This window comes from Tachysurus fulvidraco, chromosome 5, assembly GCF_022655615.1.
Source record: "Tachysurus fulvidraco isolate hzauxx_2018 chromosome 5, HZAU_PFXX_2.0, whole genome shotgun sequence".
Lineage (NCBI taxonomy): Eukaryota > Metazoa > Chordata > Actinopteri > Siluriformes > Bagridae > Tachysurus > Tachysurus fulvidraco.
The window spans coordinates 5,856,594-5,873,537 of NC_062522.1; the positions used below are offsets into that span (position 1 = coordinate 5,856,594).

General features: G+C 39.3%; 1 protein-coding gene across 3 annotated transcripts; it reads left to right on the forward strand.

Annotated features, from left to right (window-relative positions):
- Positions 1 to 4,054: 4,054 nt before the first annotated feature.
- LOC125138437 (polymeric immunoglobulin receptor-like) lies at positions 4,055 to 9,595 on the forward strand. Of its 3 annotated transcripts, XM_047813204.1 has the most exons (9): positions 4,055 to 5,460; positions 5,554 to 5,614; positions 5,758 to 5,874; positions 6,238 to 6,561; positions 6,703 to 7,041; positions 7,625 to 7,666; positions 7,760 to 7,861; positions 8,138 to 8,192; positions 8,291 to 9,595. In XM_047813204.1, exons 3-8 carry the CDS (start codon positions 5,769 to 5,771, stop codon positions 8,176 to 8,178), a joined length of 954 nt encoding a protein of 317 aa, XP_047669160.1. In that variant the 5' UTR covers positions 4,055 to 5,460; positions 5,554 to 5,614; positions 5,758 to 5,768; the 3' UTR covers positions 8,179 to 8,192; positions 8,291 to 9,595. The 3 variants fall into 3 exon arrangements, with proteins under 3 accessions (XP_047669160.1, XP_047669159.1, XP_047669161.1); XM_047813203.1 differs by having other exon boundaries at positions 4,061 to 5,460; positions 5,554 to 5,874; XM_047813205.1 differs by lacking the exon at positions 6,238 to 6,561 and having other exon boundaries at positions 4,076 to 5,460; positions 5,554 to 5,874.
- The last annotated feature ends 7,349 nt before the right edge of the window (positions 9,596 to 16,944 follow it).

The following is a 16,944-nucleotide window of genomic DNA, read 5'->3' on the forward strand; positions in this document are numbered from 1 at the left end:
CCGCTTCCTGGAGGAACACAGACACCATGTTCGAGTCATGCTCCAACACCTCCTTGAGAATCATCTGTCTGTGAAAGCTGAAAATGTGAATTCCTCACCAGCAGCACCACCACCTTGTGCTTCATTCTCTCACCTGGTAGCATGCAGATTGTAATCTGGTAGCATAGCTCATCAGCACTGTCAGTGACCCCTACACTGGCTAACCTGCACACTCCAAGCCTTCAGCTGGAATCCTGAAGCTTTCACCAGACTCAAGTGCCTCTTCATGACAACTCGCATCCTGACTCTCCCTGACCCAGACCAGCAGTTTATTGTGGAGGTGGCTGCATCTGATGTTGGTGTGGGGGCCGTTCTGTCTCAGCAATCTACCAAAGACTCCATTCTTGTATATTTATAATCACACCCTCCACTCTCACCCATATGAGGATGGGTTCCCCTTTAGTCTGGTTCCTCTCAAGGTTTCTTCCTTCATTCTAGGGAGTTTTTCCTTGCCACTGCTAACCGAGTCACCTCAGACTTGCTCCCAAGTTCTCTATTGGTGCCACAGCTCTCACCTGTTCTGTTACCCTAGCTCTGCTCACAATTTGTCAGTCCTCCAGCAGCACTTCTGGTGGCCTAAGATAGGATGTCCAGTAGTTTGTGGTGACATGTCCTGTCTGCGCTCAGCATAAGACACCCCGGGCTACTCGAGCCGGGTTGCTCCATCCTCTGTCTGTTCCCAGGCAGCCCTTGTTACTGGCTTACCCCCATCAGCTGGGCTCACCACCATCTTCTCCATTGTAGATCGATTCTCTAAGATGGCCCATTTCATTGCCTTGGCCAAACTTCCGTCAGCTAAGGAAACGGCCCTGCTCATGCTCCAGCATGTCTTTCGCTTGCATGGCCACCCACGCAACATTGTATCCGATTGTGGTCCTCAGTTCACCTCTAACTTCTGGAGAGAGTTTTGCCAGCTCCTGTGGGCCACTATCAGCCTGTCCTCTGGGTTTCATCCTCAGTCTAATTGACAAACCGAGCGGCTAAACCAGGAACTAGAAAAAGGACTTTGCATCCTGTGTTCCAAATAACCTACGCCCTGCACCTTTAACCTTGTTTGGGCAGAATATGCCCACAACTCCCTGCCTCCCTGGCATGGGTCTCTCCCTCTTTCAGCCACATATGGATACCAACCTCAACTGTTCTGCAACCAGAAAATGGAGGCCTCGTTTCCTTCAGCCCTTGCCCTGGTCAAGAGTTGCTGACGAGTCTGGAAAAAGGCTTGTGTGGTCCCACTCAGTGTTTCTAAAATGCTTCTATGCCTGGTGGTTCAATAACAAGCGCCGTCCGACACCCCTGTATTATGTCGGTCAGAGGGTCTGGCTATCCACCAGAGACCTGCCGTTTAAGGTGGCCTGCAGGAAACTTGCCCCACACTTTGTTGGGCCTTTTCCCATCTCAGAGGGGCTCAATCCTGTGGTGATCTGACTCAAGTTCCCCAGAGACCTACGTATTTTCCATGTATTCCATGTCTCCAGACTGAAACTAGTTCAAGCCTGTCTCCTCATCACCCAGTTCCATCGTGACCATCCTAACCAGCCAGGAGGGATGTCATGAGACATGGTTTCTGTGTTTTTGCCTGCCCTGTATTACCCTGCCTGCCTGTGTACCTCGTTATTGAACTGTTTTTCACTCTGTGTTTTGCCTGCCCTGCATTGTGCTGTGTTCTTATGTACCGGATTATTGGACTATTTTTCACTCTATGTTTTTGCCTGCCTTGCCTAATTTTTTTCAAGCTCATTAAACACGTTTATTATTTACAAAGGCATCCTGCATTTGAGTCCTCCCTTCTGGCCCATCCTGACAGGTACACTAAAATATGATCAAATATTTAACAGGTTTCATATGATTTATTTTATGCCTCGGCCAGTCATATATATATATATATATATATATATATATATATATATATATATATATATATATATATATATATATACAAATACAATTTTCTCAGTAAATGTTTGGAACACATTTGTATTTAAATTCAATTGTAAAAAGTGTGAGTCTGAAAAAATTTGACGGGAAAAATAAAATCAAGCCAAATATGAACACTGAAGGGAATATAGATTAATTATGTTAGTAGTATATTAGATTATTATAGATTTATAAATAATATAAACAATAACAATAAATCTTAAACTAAGAACATCAACAGTAATAATAACTTCTGACTGCAATTTTCCCAGTCTATGCTTCTGCTCAATTACCCACAATCCCCTCTGAGCCTTCCCAAACCGTTTATTCGGACACAATGTTACTCACAAGCTCCTATGATTCCAAAATTTACTCTATTGCTCAACTACCCACAATCCTTCTTGATCAGGACTTCTACTCCACAGCTCAGTTACCCACAGATCTCTGATACCCCAGGTGGTGCTGCTCAGGATTCATCTAAGAAGTCTGCTGAAGATCTGGCTTAAAACTAAGACCATAAAACTAAGCTGCAGCACGGTGGCCAAGACCATACAGCGGTTTAACAGGACAGTTTCCACTGAGAACAGGCCTTGCCATGGTCAACCAAAGAAGTTGAATGCACGTGGTCAGCGTTATATCCAGAGATTGTGATTGGGAAATAGACGTATGAATGCTGCCAATATTGTTGCAGAGGTTGAAGGGGTGGAGGGTCAGCCTGTCGATGCTCAAACCATACACCGCACCCTGCATCAAATTAGTCTGCATGGCCTCTTCTAGAGATGATGGTGTAAAAAATATTCATTAGCATGCAACAATTGTGTTAAGTGAAACTGAGTGTTAGTTGTTTCATATTTAATGTTTTGGTAACAATTGACAATCCTCAAAGTGAGTAAATATGCTAATCTGAGATTGATTAAATTAGTCTTCGCCCCATACTCTGATAGTGGAATAGCGACTATTTTCCTCATTCCAGTAAAAGCACTGGCTGAGGAAACTTAAACAAACTATTGTCATGATAATTCCTCAGTGTTTCTCAGGAGTTTAACACAGGCTCAGATTCAGTCCAGTGAAATAAAGACAGCAAATGCTGAGCAATTTGGAGCTTTGTTGGGAAAAATCTTGATATGTGCTCTTATTATATGAACTATTACAATTGATGTCATAGGACATATGGGGGTAGGCCAGATGTTGTAATAGTATTGAGCTATATGAGTTATATGATTATAATATAATATAATATATATATAATGTTAGACACCTTGAGACAAGTGTTAACAGAGATAAGGTGGTTTATTGGGTTTATTGAAGTTATAAAACTCAGTACTCAGAACTCTGAGAATCTGAGAAAAACAAGAAAAAGGGAACCTGTCCTTTAAGAGAGAACAGAGGAACTAAGGCTTAAAAATAAAAATGCATGTGCAGGCCCAGTCTGGACAAACAAGACAGACTGAGATCTAGCAAACTTAAGGGGTCAGCATAAACAGACCTCCACATATATGCAAAACAATATTATAAAATGCACATGGTTATCATGATACGTGACAGGGAAGAGTACAAGAAGTTCTCTAGAGCACATTTTTAACAACAGTTTTGACAACGCAGCATGTTTTTTAATAATAAGGCAGAAGTAAGCAGAAGAAAAAAACAAAAGGCCAGACTTGATTTTCAGTAAAAGGCAGACTTGTTTTCGGGGAAATGAGGGGGGTCATGGGGCGATTCTCTAGAGTCAGGGAAAAAACCCAGACAGGTCAGATGGATTGACGTAAGAAGGTATAGACGCACCTAGAGGTGCCAGGGTATATATTGAGGAGATTCCTTTGGAGGGGGCTCTTGCTCTTGCTTGCTTGCTTTTTTGTGTTTGAACTTTTTTTGGGTGGCATGGGTTCTTTTGGGTTTTTGTTTGATTACTTTTGACTTTTCCTTCATCAATTTTTCCTTGAGCTCAATGGAATTGTTGGCTGATTGGCGGCAATAAAGAAGTTTGCTCATTCTCATCCAGGTTTGGAAAGTCTTCTCATTGTTTAATTTGTATCAATTATAGTGCAACAGTAAAGTTTAGTTTAGATAAATTGTTTAATAGTTAATGTAAATAGTTAATTTTATAGTAAATATAGTTAATTTAAATAGTATTCAATATTCAATATTTGGCTAAAAGTGCGATTCACCCTGCGATGTGTCCACTCGGAGGCGGGCTCTGAGTTCCGACAGCTTCTAATAGACAATATGACGTGTGTGATCTGTAGACAGATCTCCAAAATATTAAAAACAGTGGGTAAATTCTGGAAAATTCTCACTGCTTGATGACACCTAATCAGCAGCATTCTTGGTGATGATCAGAGAGCTGACAGTACAGGACAATGGGACGTTCCACTGTGGTGTTGATATAAAGTTAGGGAGAAACAGTTATTCTTCATGGACAAGCTTTTTCCTTGGTCATGATACAGTATAACATTATGAGGGAAATTCATTTATGTCTGGACTAGAAATTTGTTTTAAGAACAGCTTGGATATATGGAAAATACACCACTGAGATAACAAACTCTTCAGAATAAACAATATTTGGTAATATTACAATTTATAGCCTTTAGCAATACACCCTTTTCAGAATGACACATAATACTGTTTTGTAGAGATACAAATAGTGTTACACCCAGCATTCAAAAACAGACAGTAGAAAGATTTGCATGCAGGAAGCTGATCTCAGAAATTCTAAATATTTTGATATCTGAAGGTGTTCGTCCAAAGTTTCACCAGAAACGTCTACAATTCAGACACAGTGCTGCTCACAGCTTATTGACTCTGTTGAATATGGTGTGGAGCTGATGCAGTCTGAAACGTTGATCCTGGATCCATGGATACAGTACATTGTGGCTGCCACAGAGCAGAGTTGTTAAGATCTCTGTCAAAAAGTGAGACATGGAGGAGGATGCAAGCGCAGATGGAGCAGTCTTTAGTAAACGCGGTGTCAAACAATGAAAAACATCAACAATAATCCAATTAAGAAGCCGAGGTTGGATGATCAGAAAACAGATATAAACAAGCACAGGCAAAAACATGGGAGTCAGGGATCAAAAACAGAGGTTGAATAAATGAGATCTAAACATCTACCAAGCTGGTAATTAAACAGGGATATGGGATTAAGTGGAAGTGTTTTCCCAAAGCAGCAACAGAAATTAGATTGATTACACACTGTAACTGACCAGAAGCTCCTTTTGTGTTTGAAATTTGAAAGCATTTGTAAAGTGCTTATGAAGTGCACAAATATTTCAGACACACTTCCTGTTCAGCTCTTTCTCACACAGATAGAAGGGGAAGTGGGTGCAGCATCACTTTATGGGTAAGACACAGATGAAGACACAACACATTCATAGAGCAGGACAGAGACAGTAACAGTGTGTAACAGAACAGGAGCTTTAATATCTTTTTGAAGCAGAGTTGGTGTAGAGATCTGTGAGGGTGAACTCAGGATGAAGATTCTCCTCATCTTCACCCTCTGTCTGATCTCAGGTAAAGAAATGCACTTCAAAATAATCCTCACTATCATCAGCAGTGTTACATGAAGGAAGGTTTTGCTCAGATGGATTTTTGGTGTTTTGTTAGATGGAGGAGCCTCAAATGAAGTAACAGGATATTCAGGAGGAGGAATCCTTATCAAGTGCAAGTATGATACAGCATACAGATATAGCAAAAAATATTTCTGTAATGGTTCATGGGCAGTCTGTTCTGACCAAATAAAGACAGGAGATAAAAACCAGTGGGTAAATTCAGGAAGATTCTCACTGTTTGATGACACCAATTCATCAGAGTTCTGGGTGATGATCAGAGAGCTCACTGTACAGGACACTGGGACGTACCACTGTGGAGTTGATATAACTTTAGTGGAAGACATTTACACATCGGTGGAACTGAAGGTAAAGGAAGGTGAGTCTCCCACCACTGTCTTCTGTTTATCTTTCTGTTTTTAGTGTCATTAAGAGATATGAAAAATAAGTAACTCTACTTTGTTTTAATTTAAAGAGAATTTTCAGTCCCAAGAATAATTACTTGTCTATTTTTCCCTTGTAAACTTAAAAAAAAAAAATTCGTTTAAATTCCCACAATGTTTTTTTTTTAAATATATTTTTAAATCTTGTCTGCTTTGTTTGAAAACTAATAACAAATAACCTTTAATTGATCATCAGAGCAAAAGGACTGCATATATGACTTAATTGATCATCATACACATACAGTAGTTAGTAATTAATTGAGTTGACCGTGATTTGATTTAGAACTTGCTCCTAACAGGGTCCTTGGTCTCTAGAGAAGTGACTGCATATGCAGGGGCAAGAATTAACATCAAATGCAGATATGAGGATGAATATAAAGACAAATCAAAATCATTCTGTAAGATCGGAACACATCAGTGGTGTTTTAATCAAAAACAAACAAAACTGAACAGTGAATGGTCACATAATGGCAGATTCTCAATTCATGACAACAGAAGTGCAGGATTCTTCAGTGTGTTTATCACAGAGCTTAATATAGAGGACACAGGAACATACGCATGTGGTGTTGTTCTGTCTGATAAACTGGCAGTCTACACTGTAGTGACACTTAATGTAACAGAAGGTGAGGAGCATTAATTATGTGTTTTAAGCAGAAGAAACATGTCGTCATATTTCTATGCAAATATACTGTAGAACTGTGTATGAGTTGTTTACTGTAGCTAGGACACAAATACACATGTAAACTGATCTGTTTGGTTTGCAGATCTGTCCTATGAGAAGTCCATCAGTGAGACTGTCCATATAGGAGGACATTTAACTGTCAGATGTAAATACCCACAATCCCTCAGGAGTGACCCCAAGTTTCTCTGCAGGAGGACGCAAGATTTTGCTTGTTTTTATAAGGACTCTGTTAAAGATAATAGAACAAATGTAACTTTTGGGAAATTCTCCCTGTATGATGACAGAGAAAAACAAATCTTCAATGTGAGTATTAGAAATATAACTAAGCAGGACTCTGAATACTGGTGTGGAGCTGAAAAAGCCTGGACATCAGATCATGGATACAAGGTTTTTTTTACACAGATCAACCTGACAGTCACTGGTGAGTTTGTAGAGAAGTGTAGACACACTGTGTTAACTTTTCTGATATAACAGATGCTTTGTTTTTAACTAAGACTAATCTGTGGTGATATTATTAGCAGTTCTGAATAGAAAATTCAAATACCGTAAAAAATATAGCAGTTATTTTTTTAGAAACAAGCTTTTTATCACAATGAACTGAAGTGACCTACTTGATATTATCCTATAACCTTTAGACTTCTGTTTTTAGACCAACAGATGTGATGAGCAGATTTTTATTAGGTTCAAACTAGTTCTTCCTGTGCATGTGTGTTTTTGCTTCACTACATTTCCTGTTACTTAGATGTATTAAAAAGAACAGAGCAATTGCTCACATCAACCTCTAACTGCTGATTTTGTCAGCTAACAGCAGTCAGTATTTCTGAAGTTCCACACATACAGTGTAATAATGTAGTTGTGTTGTATCTGTATTGCTGTCAGTCATACACTAGATTTACTCAATTAATATCATTCATTATCTAACTGAATTAGATCCATATATCCCAGTTTCAACCTCAAAGCCAACATGCCTTTATCATCATCATCCCCACTTCTTTGTCTCACAGATAAAAACAAATCCTGGACTACTCCAGCTTCTCCTCCAGCAGGTGATTCTGCTCAGAGACACATAGTCTAACTATCAATACTTGATGAATCTGATCCAACCTGATAAACTGACTGTCCGTTTGTTTCTCTTCCAGGATTTCCAACTTCCACTGTTATCACTGTGTCTGTAATTCTGCTGCTGCTTCTGATTGGAACCATAATCACGGTTGTTTTACAAAAGAATTGCAGTATGCAAGGTACACACACACACACACACACACACACACACACACACACACACACACACACACACACACACACACAACATGTTAAATGTTAAACATGTTGAGGTTCATCATTGGGTACTACAGTGATGATTTGTGAATATTTGTCCAAGTTCACAATAAATTATTATTCAGCAAATATTCTCAACCTTTATATCATGATGAAATGTTAAGTCATGATAAAATCTAAAATAAAAAAAAAATAAACAAGACCAAGTACTATTGTACTATTTGACTACATTTTTGCAGCAGCAGCAGTTTCTGTTGGCAAGCATTGTGACCAAGACTGAGGAAATGACCAGAGGTAAATTTTTTCATCAGTGTGTGTTCAGTTGCTCATTAGAAATAAGAAAATGTGAGTGTGTGTATATAAATATAAATTCTATTTCCCTTTGTTTTCAGTGTTTTCAAACAGTGTAACTATGAAGAAATGAAATATGCTGAAAGTCTGATTCACACAACAGTGATTTTTTTTACAGCAATGCCAATAAAGATGCAGCTACAATCATTAATGATGATGTGTTGTGTGACTATACTTCAGTCACTTACACTATTGTATGTGGATAGATTAATGGATCATGATTAATGCTCCAAGCATGTGGCACTGAATCTCTACTATTTTGTTCAGATATTATTTCTATTATTTCTTCTTCTTCACCAAAACCAATATGTGATGACATATTTGTTACATGTAGAACCAGTAAATTGTCTTTAAAAGAGATTACATTTTAATTAGGGATGTCCTGATCGTTTTTGGTTTTTTTTGCCCTCGAGTCCGAGTCCGAGTCACTTGATTTTGAGTATCTGCCGATACCGGGTCCCGATCCGATACTTCTATAATACATTAAAAAAGAATAAAGAAGAGCGAATAAACAGATCCAGGATGCTCCTTATTTTTTATTTAATTCACCTTATTTTAACATTCAACAACATTTGTTAACAAACAAAGCACTTAAACAATCAGGTAATAAATAACATAAATTCTTTACTTTTGGACTTTAGTGCAACAATAAATATAAAAAAGTCTAATATAAAAACAAATAGCACCTCAACTTAAAATACCCGGCAGACATGATACCAGAAGGAAATCCAGAAGGAAATGTATGTTTTTCTTATTGAAAACTAACATCTCTACCTTGTCATGTTTGAGCCTGTTTCTGTTCTCATTAAGGACGTGATCTATTTTTAACCAATAGCAACAAAGTGATGTCAAACCGCACGCGCTGTTGTTTCTGTGTGGAGTCAAAGGGTCTAAATCTGTGCCACCGCATAACTATAGATGTGTTAAAAATAATGAGAATATTTACATATATATCCGAGTCCTGATCGGGAGGTAACATCCGATTCCGATCGAGTCTGAAACCATGTGATTGGGCCCGATTTCCGATCACGTGATCGGATCGGGACATCCGAGATTACAGTTACTTTACTTGTGTATTTTGTTTTTTTTTGGTGGTGAAAATGTTGGATTATCTTTATTCTTTAAAAATATCCAATCACCTGATTAGATTCTGAGCTAATTTGCATGATTGTATCATTGCACTGTATATTAATCCTTTTTAAATTTGCCTGATTCCTTTAATCTATCTATCTATCTATCTATCTATCTATCTATCTATCTATCTATCTATCTATCTATCTATCTATCTGAAACTCTTAACTTGTATTATGTTCATCAATAATAAATTAAGGTTTTGACACTGGAAAGCATCATATATTTTTATTTATTTGATGCCACAACTTCAACTGTGAATCTTATTGTTGCACCGCCACACTGTAGTTTTAACTCCTTTAAAGCCCCAGGAAATGTAAGTTTGAAGCAAATTTTTATAACTTTAAGCATTTTTAAAATGTGTTTCGCTATTAGAAAATATGAGTATTAACATTAGAGAAGGCGATGTCCGATGCTCTAGTATGCTCTGGCCACATCCCATTGCACCATGGAGATGTAGCTTACAGCAGGTTATGGTCGCTGAATTGCTGGATGTCCAGTTGCTGCTCTGAAAACAATGTGGGCTTCATAGATCATTTGAGCGCTTCTGAGGGCAAGGTTGGCCTGTCAGAAGGGGACAGTGTCCATTCCAGGAAGGTGCTGCTCCCATTTCTTGCAACATAGCACATAGTTTAAGAACAAGCCTAGTTAATCTGTGGCAGACAAACACGCGAATCCAACCGTCTGCTAGCTGCATTGAGTCATCACCCAGGAACAAGTAGTAGTGAAGTGACATACAGATAAGTTTGGTGACCCATACTCAGAATTTGTTGTCTGAATTTAACCCATCCAAAGTGCACACACACAGCAGTGAACACACACACTGTGAACACACACCCGGAGCAGTGGGCATCCATTATGCTGCTGCGCCCGGGGAGCAGTTGGGGGGATTTGGTGCCTTGCTCAAGGGCCTCAGTCGTAGCCGGCCCAAGACTCGAACCCACAACCTTCGGGTTACAAGTCAGACTTTCTAACCATTAGGCCACGACTATAGTGGCCGTATCTATTTCCCGAGCTAAACAAAAATCTATATACACCTAATTTCATTTAGTCAGCTTACTAGTGATTGTTTAACAGAAACGGGTTAAACCAAACGAGTTTGTCGCATTAAACGAAGCTTGTCCACCTGGTTATAGAAATATACATCAGCCACACCTAACAGGCAGGTGGAGGAGGTGACGCAGTTATCCATGAAGATAAGCTAGGCTTTAAGCAAGAATTATAGACATATGTTCAACTCATTTGAAGTAGCCTCAAAAATAAGTCTGAGTCAATTCCTATAATTATTATTTAGAGAACTCTTGGACCATATTCTGAATTCCACTGTGAATTTGCAGATTTAATTTCAAACCTAGTTGTTTCTTTAGACAAAGCATTAATTGTTGGTGACTTTAATATTCATTTTGATGTTAGAAGATCCTCTAAAAACAGCAGTTGTTTCCATCTTAGATACAGCAAGGGCTAAGCAGAATGTAATAGGACCAACTCATAATGGAGGTCATACTTGGACAAGATAATTGCAATTTGCCATGTCACCATTTTAAATGTACATTTACGTCTGTTACTGCAGAAAGATTTACCAATAATCTCCCAGTCATCCATGATTATATCGCCATCAGACCCCACAGAAGTTTATCAGGTGACTGTGTTGGAAAAAAATTTTAGTAGAAATAATAAAAATATTATTCCTTACAATACTATAACCAAAGTAAAGTATTATGCCCATTTAGGCCCAAGTATAAAGCACATTTGTAATAACAACTTGTCATGTAGAAGGGAAAAGACCATTGTTCCCAGACCTTAGCTCATAAATTGTTATGGAAAATGAAGAACACCATGGTTCTCAGACCTTGGTCCATAGCAATAACATGTTATGTAGAATGAAAAAAAAACAGTGGTCCACAGACCTAGGCCCTGAAAAATAAGGGGAGGAAAATCCATAAATGGGCATGTGGTGCTCATAAACTTGTTGTGCAGACTGAAGAAGGCCCAGGTGTTTAGTCTGAGGTCATGAAAAATAAGGGAAGGAAAATCCATAAATGGGCATATGGGTGAAAGGTAATGGGAAATAAGGGGAAATTGGGTCAGTGTATTTAGAAAACATAGGAGATGATTCCGGTAAATAAGGTGATATGGCACCTGGGCTCCTAGGAGCGCCAGGGTATATATTGAGAAGATATCTGAGGTTTTTTTTGGTTCTTCGGGGGCGAAGGTGTGTGTGTGCGTGTGGGGGCGCGTGCCCGTGTCCGCGGGTCAAGGTGGGTGGTTTTTATTTTTGCAAGGACGTCGCGAGAGTTCTTGTTTTTCTTGATTGATTTTGCATGACATGCTCTTTTTGGGGGTTTTCATTTGTTACTTTCAATTTGGCAATTTGTTACTTTTAATTTGGCAATTTGATACTTTGAATTTGGCAATTTGTTACTTTGAATTTGGCAAATTATAATTTGTTGGCTGATTGACCACAATAAAGAAGTTTGCTCATTCTCATCCAGGTCTGAGGAGTTTTCTCAGTATTTTTGTAGTAATTATAGAGTTAACAGTGAAATTCAACTAAAGGCCTAAGAGAAGAGATCACCCTGCGATGTGTCGGCTTGGAGACCGGCTCTGAGTTCCGACAACTGACTATTTAGTGTCAGTATTTTTGCTACACCCTAGATATTGTAGCTCTACTTAAAAGGAACGTAATTAAAGAGACTCACTGTCGAAAAGCGCACACCATCTATTTGTAGGAGTGATGACTTCATGAATTACTTTAACCTCCTAAGACCTGAGCGTTGGTTTGGCCCTGCATTTTAGATGCAGTGACGTCCACGAATGTGGATACCAGGTTGTAGGTTAAGGGAAAAATTGATAACATAATGCAGAAAATTCAGACCATTAATTTAACACCAAACAATTTGATTGAATGGGGCACGGTGGCATAGTGGTTAGCAATTTTGCCACACACCTCCAGGGTTTGCGGTTCGATTCCCACCTTCGTCTTTTGTGTGTGGAGTTTGCATGTTCTCCCTGTGCCTTGGGGGTTTCCTCCGGGTACTCCGGTTTCCCCGGTCCAAAGACATGCATGGTAGGTTGATTGGCATCTCTGGAAAATTGTCCGTAGTGTGTGTGATTGTGTGAGTGAATGAGTTTGTGTGTGCCCTGCGATGGGTTGGCACTCCGTCCAGGGTGTATCCTGCCTTGATGCCCGATGACGCCTGGGATAGGCACAGGCTCCCCGTGACCCGAGGTAGTTCGGATAAGCGGTAGAAAATGAGTGAGAGAGAGAGTGTGTGATTGTGTGAGTGAATGCAAGTGTGTGTCTGCCTTGTGATGGGTTGGCACTCTGTCCAGGGTGTATCCTGCCTTGATGCCCGATGACGCCTGAGATAGGCACAGGCTTCCCGTGACCAGAGTAGTTCGGATAAGCAGTAGAAAATGAGGGAGAGCGTGAGAGAACCTGCATACTGGATCCATTACCCACATGTTTCTTTAAACAGATACTACCAGTAGCTAACAAACCCATTCTAAAAATTAATCAATTCTTCCCTTAGATGTGAGAACCTACAGTAGATGCGAGAAAGAAATATTTGTGGGGTATAGTAAGAACAGCTTGGGCATACAGTACATGGTGTATAATCCACAGAAAAGGAAAATGTCTAAACACAGACTAGACCAGGGGTCGGCAACCTTAAACACTCAAAGAGCCATTTGGACCCGTTTCCCACAGAAAAAAAAAACACAGGGAGACACAAAACCCTTTTGACATCTAAAATGAAGATAACACTGCATACAGTATATCTGTGACGAGGAGGCGTAAGGCTGAGGATCCATTTGCAGCGTTTATTACAGCAAATACACAACGTCAGACAGATCAAGTCAAAGCCGGCAAACACAGGTGTCAGAGGATAAGCAGAGATCGGAAACGAGAGACAGGCAGCAGGTCGAGACAGGCAGCAAGCAGGGAGAAAGTCATAGAGAGGAAATAGGGTCGAGATCAGAAATACAGAAACCATGGAAACACTCAGAATGATTGTCAGACAAATCGAGACTTCGTACTGGAGTCAAGTTCGTGAGCAGTTTAAGTACAGAGATGAAATGAGGAACAGGAGGCAGTGCAATCAGTGTAAGTGAAGGGAGTGTAGTCCGGAACAGAGTTAGAACTCCGGAGACGCTTCTCTGTGCTGGAGCTCTATGGAATAAAAACACTGTCAATAATAATCGTACGTAATTCAAAGCATTTGTGTGTAAATTTAAATTTTGCGGAGTTGGATCCCAAAATTTGCGGCCACGACAGTTTACAGATACGAGATTTTGTGTGTTTGTTCAAATACAACTCCAAAATGTACGACTATGAAAGTTTACACACAGAACGCTTGTTTTCACAACACCTCTTTTTCACACACGAAAACGGTCTGCGAAACAACTGTCAAAAATACGTCATCACGTTCACAGGCATTACTATCCGAGGGAAGGTGAATCGATTCCACGAAGTGCGCATGCGCCCCGTCCTCTTTTAAACCACTGGCGCCGAAATGGCGGATCAGCAGCCAAGCGCTCACTCCACGTCTCAGGTAAGTTGGTTTTTCCTTCCAAATTCGGACATGTTTAAGGGTTAGTTATCACTAATAACAGAGAGGAGTAATATTACAGATATAGATTAACTATAGTAAGTAAGATTACTGGATAAGGGCATCTGCCAAATGCTGTAAATGTAAGATTAGCTCTCAGAGTAAGGTTACATTAGGTGCTTAAGTTAACACTTAAAATTGCTAATTCTTTTATGTAGGCCTATCTCATCACGCTACAGACTGCAGTGATGACCTCCTAAACAGCTGTATTCTTTAAGCACATAATGTAGCCTTACTCTGAGAGCTAATCTTACTTACTATAGTTAACCTATCTCTGTAATATTACTCCTCTCTGTTATTAGTGATAACTAACCCTTAAACATGTCCGAATTTGGAAGGAAAAACCAACTTACCTGAGTCGATGAGCAGTGTTGTAATGTAACCTGATGTGGGGTAGTCGAATATTTTGAACATTCTGAGAATTATAGGTGTAAACGTGTATATATAACTGTTTTATCATGGATATATTTAACCATGAACTTGTTGGGGAACAGCTGAAGTGTGTTTTGTGTTGAATGTGTTATTTTGTATTGAGTTGGTTTGATTTTATATTATGAGGTGATTACTTTCTGTATTATTTGTGTTTTATGTCCTTTTTTTCACACTCTGTATCTCCATTGTGCAGGTATGGTAAAATATGTTGTTTTAATGTGTTTGTTGGAATTATTGAATTGAATCGCATATGTTTACCGCTAGATGGCGATGTTTTCATCCTGTTTAGTATTTCATTGTTTTGTGATAAATTCATCAAATCTGCAAATTATATCCAGTATACGATTTCAATGTTAAAACATTCAGTGATTTAAAAAAAGATTAAAAAGAAATAGTACTGCTTTAAATAAATGACAGTAGAGGTAACCAGACATGCTGTAGAACTGTGGACTAATTCTCTGTGCATTTGTCCTTATTTCACACTGTATCTCCGTTGTGCAGTGTGCAGACCACTCAGGCAAGACCTCACACCTCCAGGGTTGGGGGTTCAATTCCTGTCTCCTCCTTGTGTGTGTGGAGTTTGCATGTTCTCCCCGTGCTTCGGGGGTTTCCTCCGGGTACTCCGGTTTCCTACCCCGGTCCAAAGACATGCATGGTAGGTTGATTGGCATCTCTGGAAAATTGTCCGTAGTGTGTGAGTGAATGAGAGTGGACACCGAGGACACCACAAAGCGAACTGCAACACGGAGAAAATAAATACACATAATAATTAAACTAATTACAACCAGGTATTACAAGACACGTGACAGAAAACACACTGCCAGAATGTCCCCTAATGTTCTATCAGAGAATGTCCAAGTCCTGACAGTAGGTGGGGGTTTAGTTGCTGTACTGATTGGTTTGTTTCATGTTTCTTCTCTTAACAGATCAGACCTAACTCATTTTGTAACTAAGGAAATAAACTGTATATGTTGGCAAAAATGCAATAAAAAAGAAGCAAGTAGAGATCAAGAGAACAGTACTGCTGAATCACAGTCACATCATTGCACCAGGCATGATTTGTTTAAAAATAAATTCCTCAACCCTTCTTCTTCAGTCCACACAGACACATTTCAAAATGATAGAATGTTTAAGCTCATACTTGACACTTAAACACCACCATGTAATAGTATATCAGTATTCTGTAATATATATAAAAAGCTTTTAGCAGATGCCCTTATGAGTGCTTTGCAGACCTACATATATAGCTACAGATACTGAAAGTATCACTGTGTCACTGTGTTTTCACAGACAAACAGCAATGAAGGAATCTCCTAAAATTTAAAAACTCCTGCTGTCTCATCATTATCATCTTTATTCCTCTATTGTGAATACTGTAAAGTTCATTTTAAACCAGGGCTGCCAGCTATTGAGTTCAGCTTAGAGTGAGATTTTGAAGGGCGGGGCTTTGGTTATGGGGAGGGGCTTGTTGAGGGGCGTGGCTTGGTGTGTAAAAAAATACAAACACAAAATCCTTGCATTAGCAGAAGTGTATTAAGTATATATTGATTGTCAAAGTAATTGGTATCTGTACAGATTTCTTGGGAGATTTACATTACATTTAATTTTCACAAACATTTTACAGAAATAGGATTAACATGTGATTAGTAAAATGTTCACAGATTAACATGTGATTAACATGTGATTAACATGTTCACAGATTAACATGTGATTATTAACATGTTAACAGCTCTATTGTAAGTGCTGGTGGCTGATTCTGCAGCCTTAACCATTGATTTGGATGCAGCTCCCACTTGAACCCTGACACTTTATATAACATCCTATAACAGAAAATTCTAATTTATCCATACTGAAACCACCACCAGTCAAATATCTGGACATGATTGATGAGTTATGATTGATATAAATAAAATAATTTTATTGTGGGATGTCGTTGACTTGACATTCTGTTCTTAGAAAACAATAATTAACATTAACTACTAGGCATGTCCAGATATTTGTCATCTGGAAATACTTTTGTACTGTTTTTATGATAAAGTTATGTAAAATAACTGCTCAGTGCTGCAAAACAAACAACTCTGCTAATGCTAACTTAATCCTATATAAACTATAGAACAGCATAGTTACATTAGTTACTAGTCTAAACTGGACAGAGACACGGAGAGCCCTGTAACTCACTGACCTGCCTACGTTCACACGGTGAAGATGGGAGGGAGAACAGCTGACTACACAGTTTATGGGAATAAATTGTGTATTTTCCTCACAATTGTCACAAAAAACTTTTTCCCCCAGTGCTGCACGAGTCTGTGTGATAATATGGGGGTGTGGCGTGAAAATATGGAGGTGCGGCGTGAGAATATGGGGGTATGGTGTGAGAATATGCGGGTGTGGCGTGAGAATATGGGGGTGTGGTGTCAGAATATGCGGGTGTGGCGTGAGAATATGGGGGTGTGGTGTGAGAATATAATGGTGTGGCGTGAGAATATGGGGGTGTGGTGTGAGAATATGAGGGTGTGGCGTGA

Coding starts and splice junctions, on each gene's coding strand:
- LOC125138437 (XM_047813203.1), top strand. CDS start 5,421: ATGAAGATTCTCCTCATCTTCACCCTCTGTCTGATCTCAG. Junction 5,461..5,553: donor CACCCTCTGTCTGATCTCAG/GTAAAGAAATGC, acceptor GTGTTTTGTTAG/ATGGAGGAGCCTCAAATGAA. Junction 7,667..7,759: donor TCCAGCTTCTCCTCCAGCAG/GTGATTCTGCTC, acceptor TTTCTCTTCCAG/GATTTCCAACTTCCACTGTT.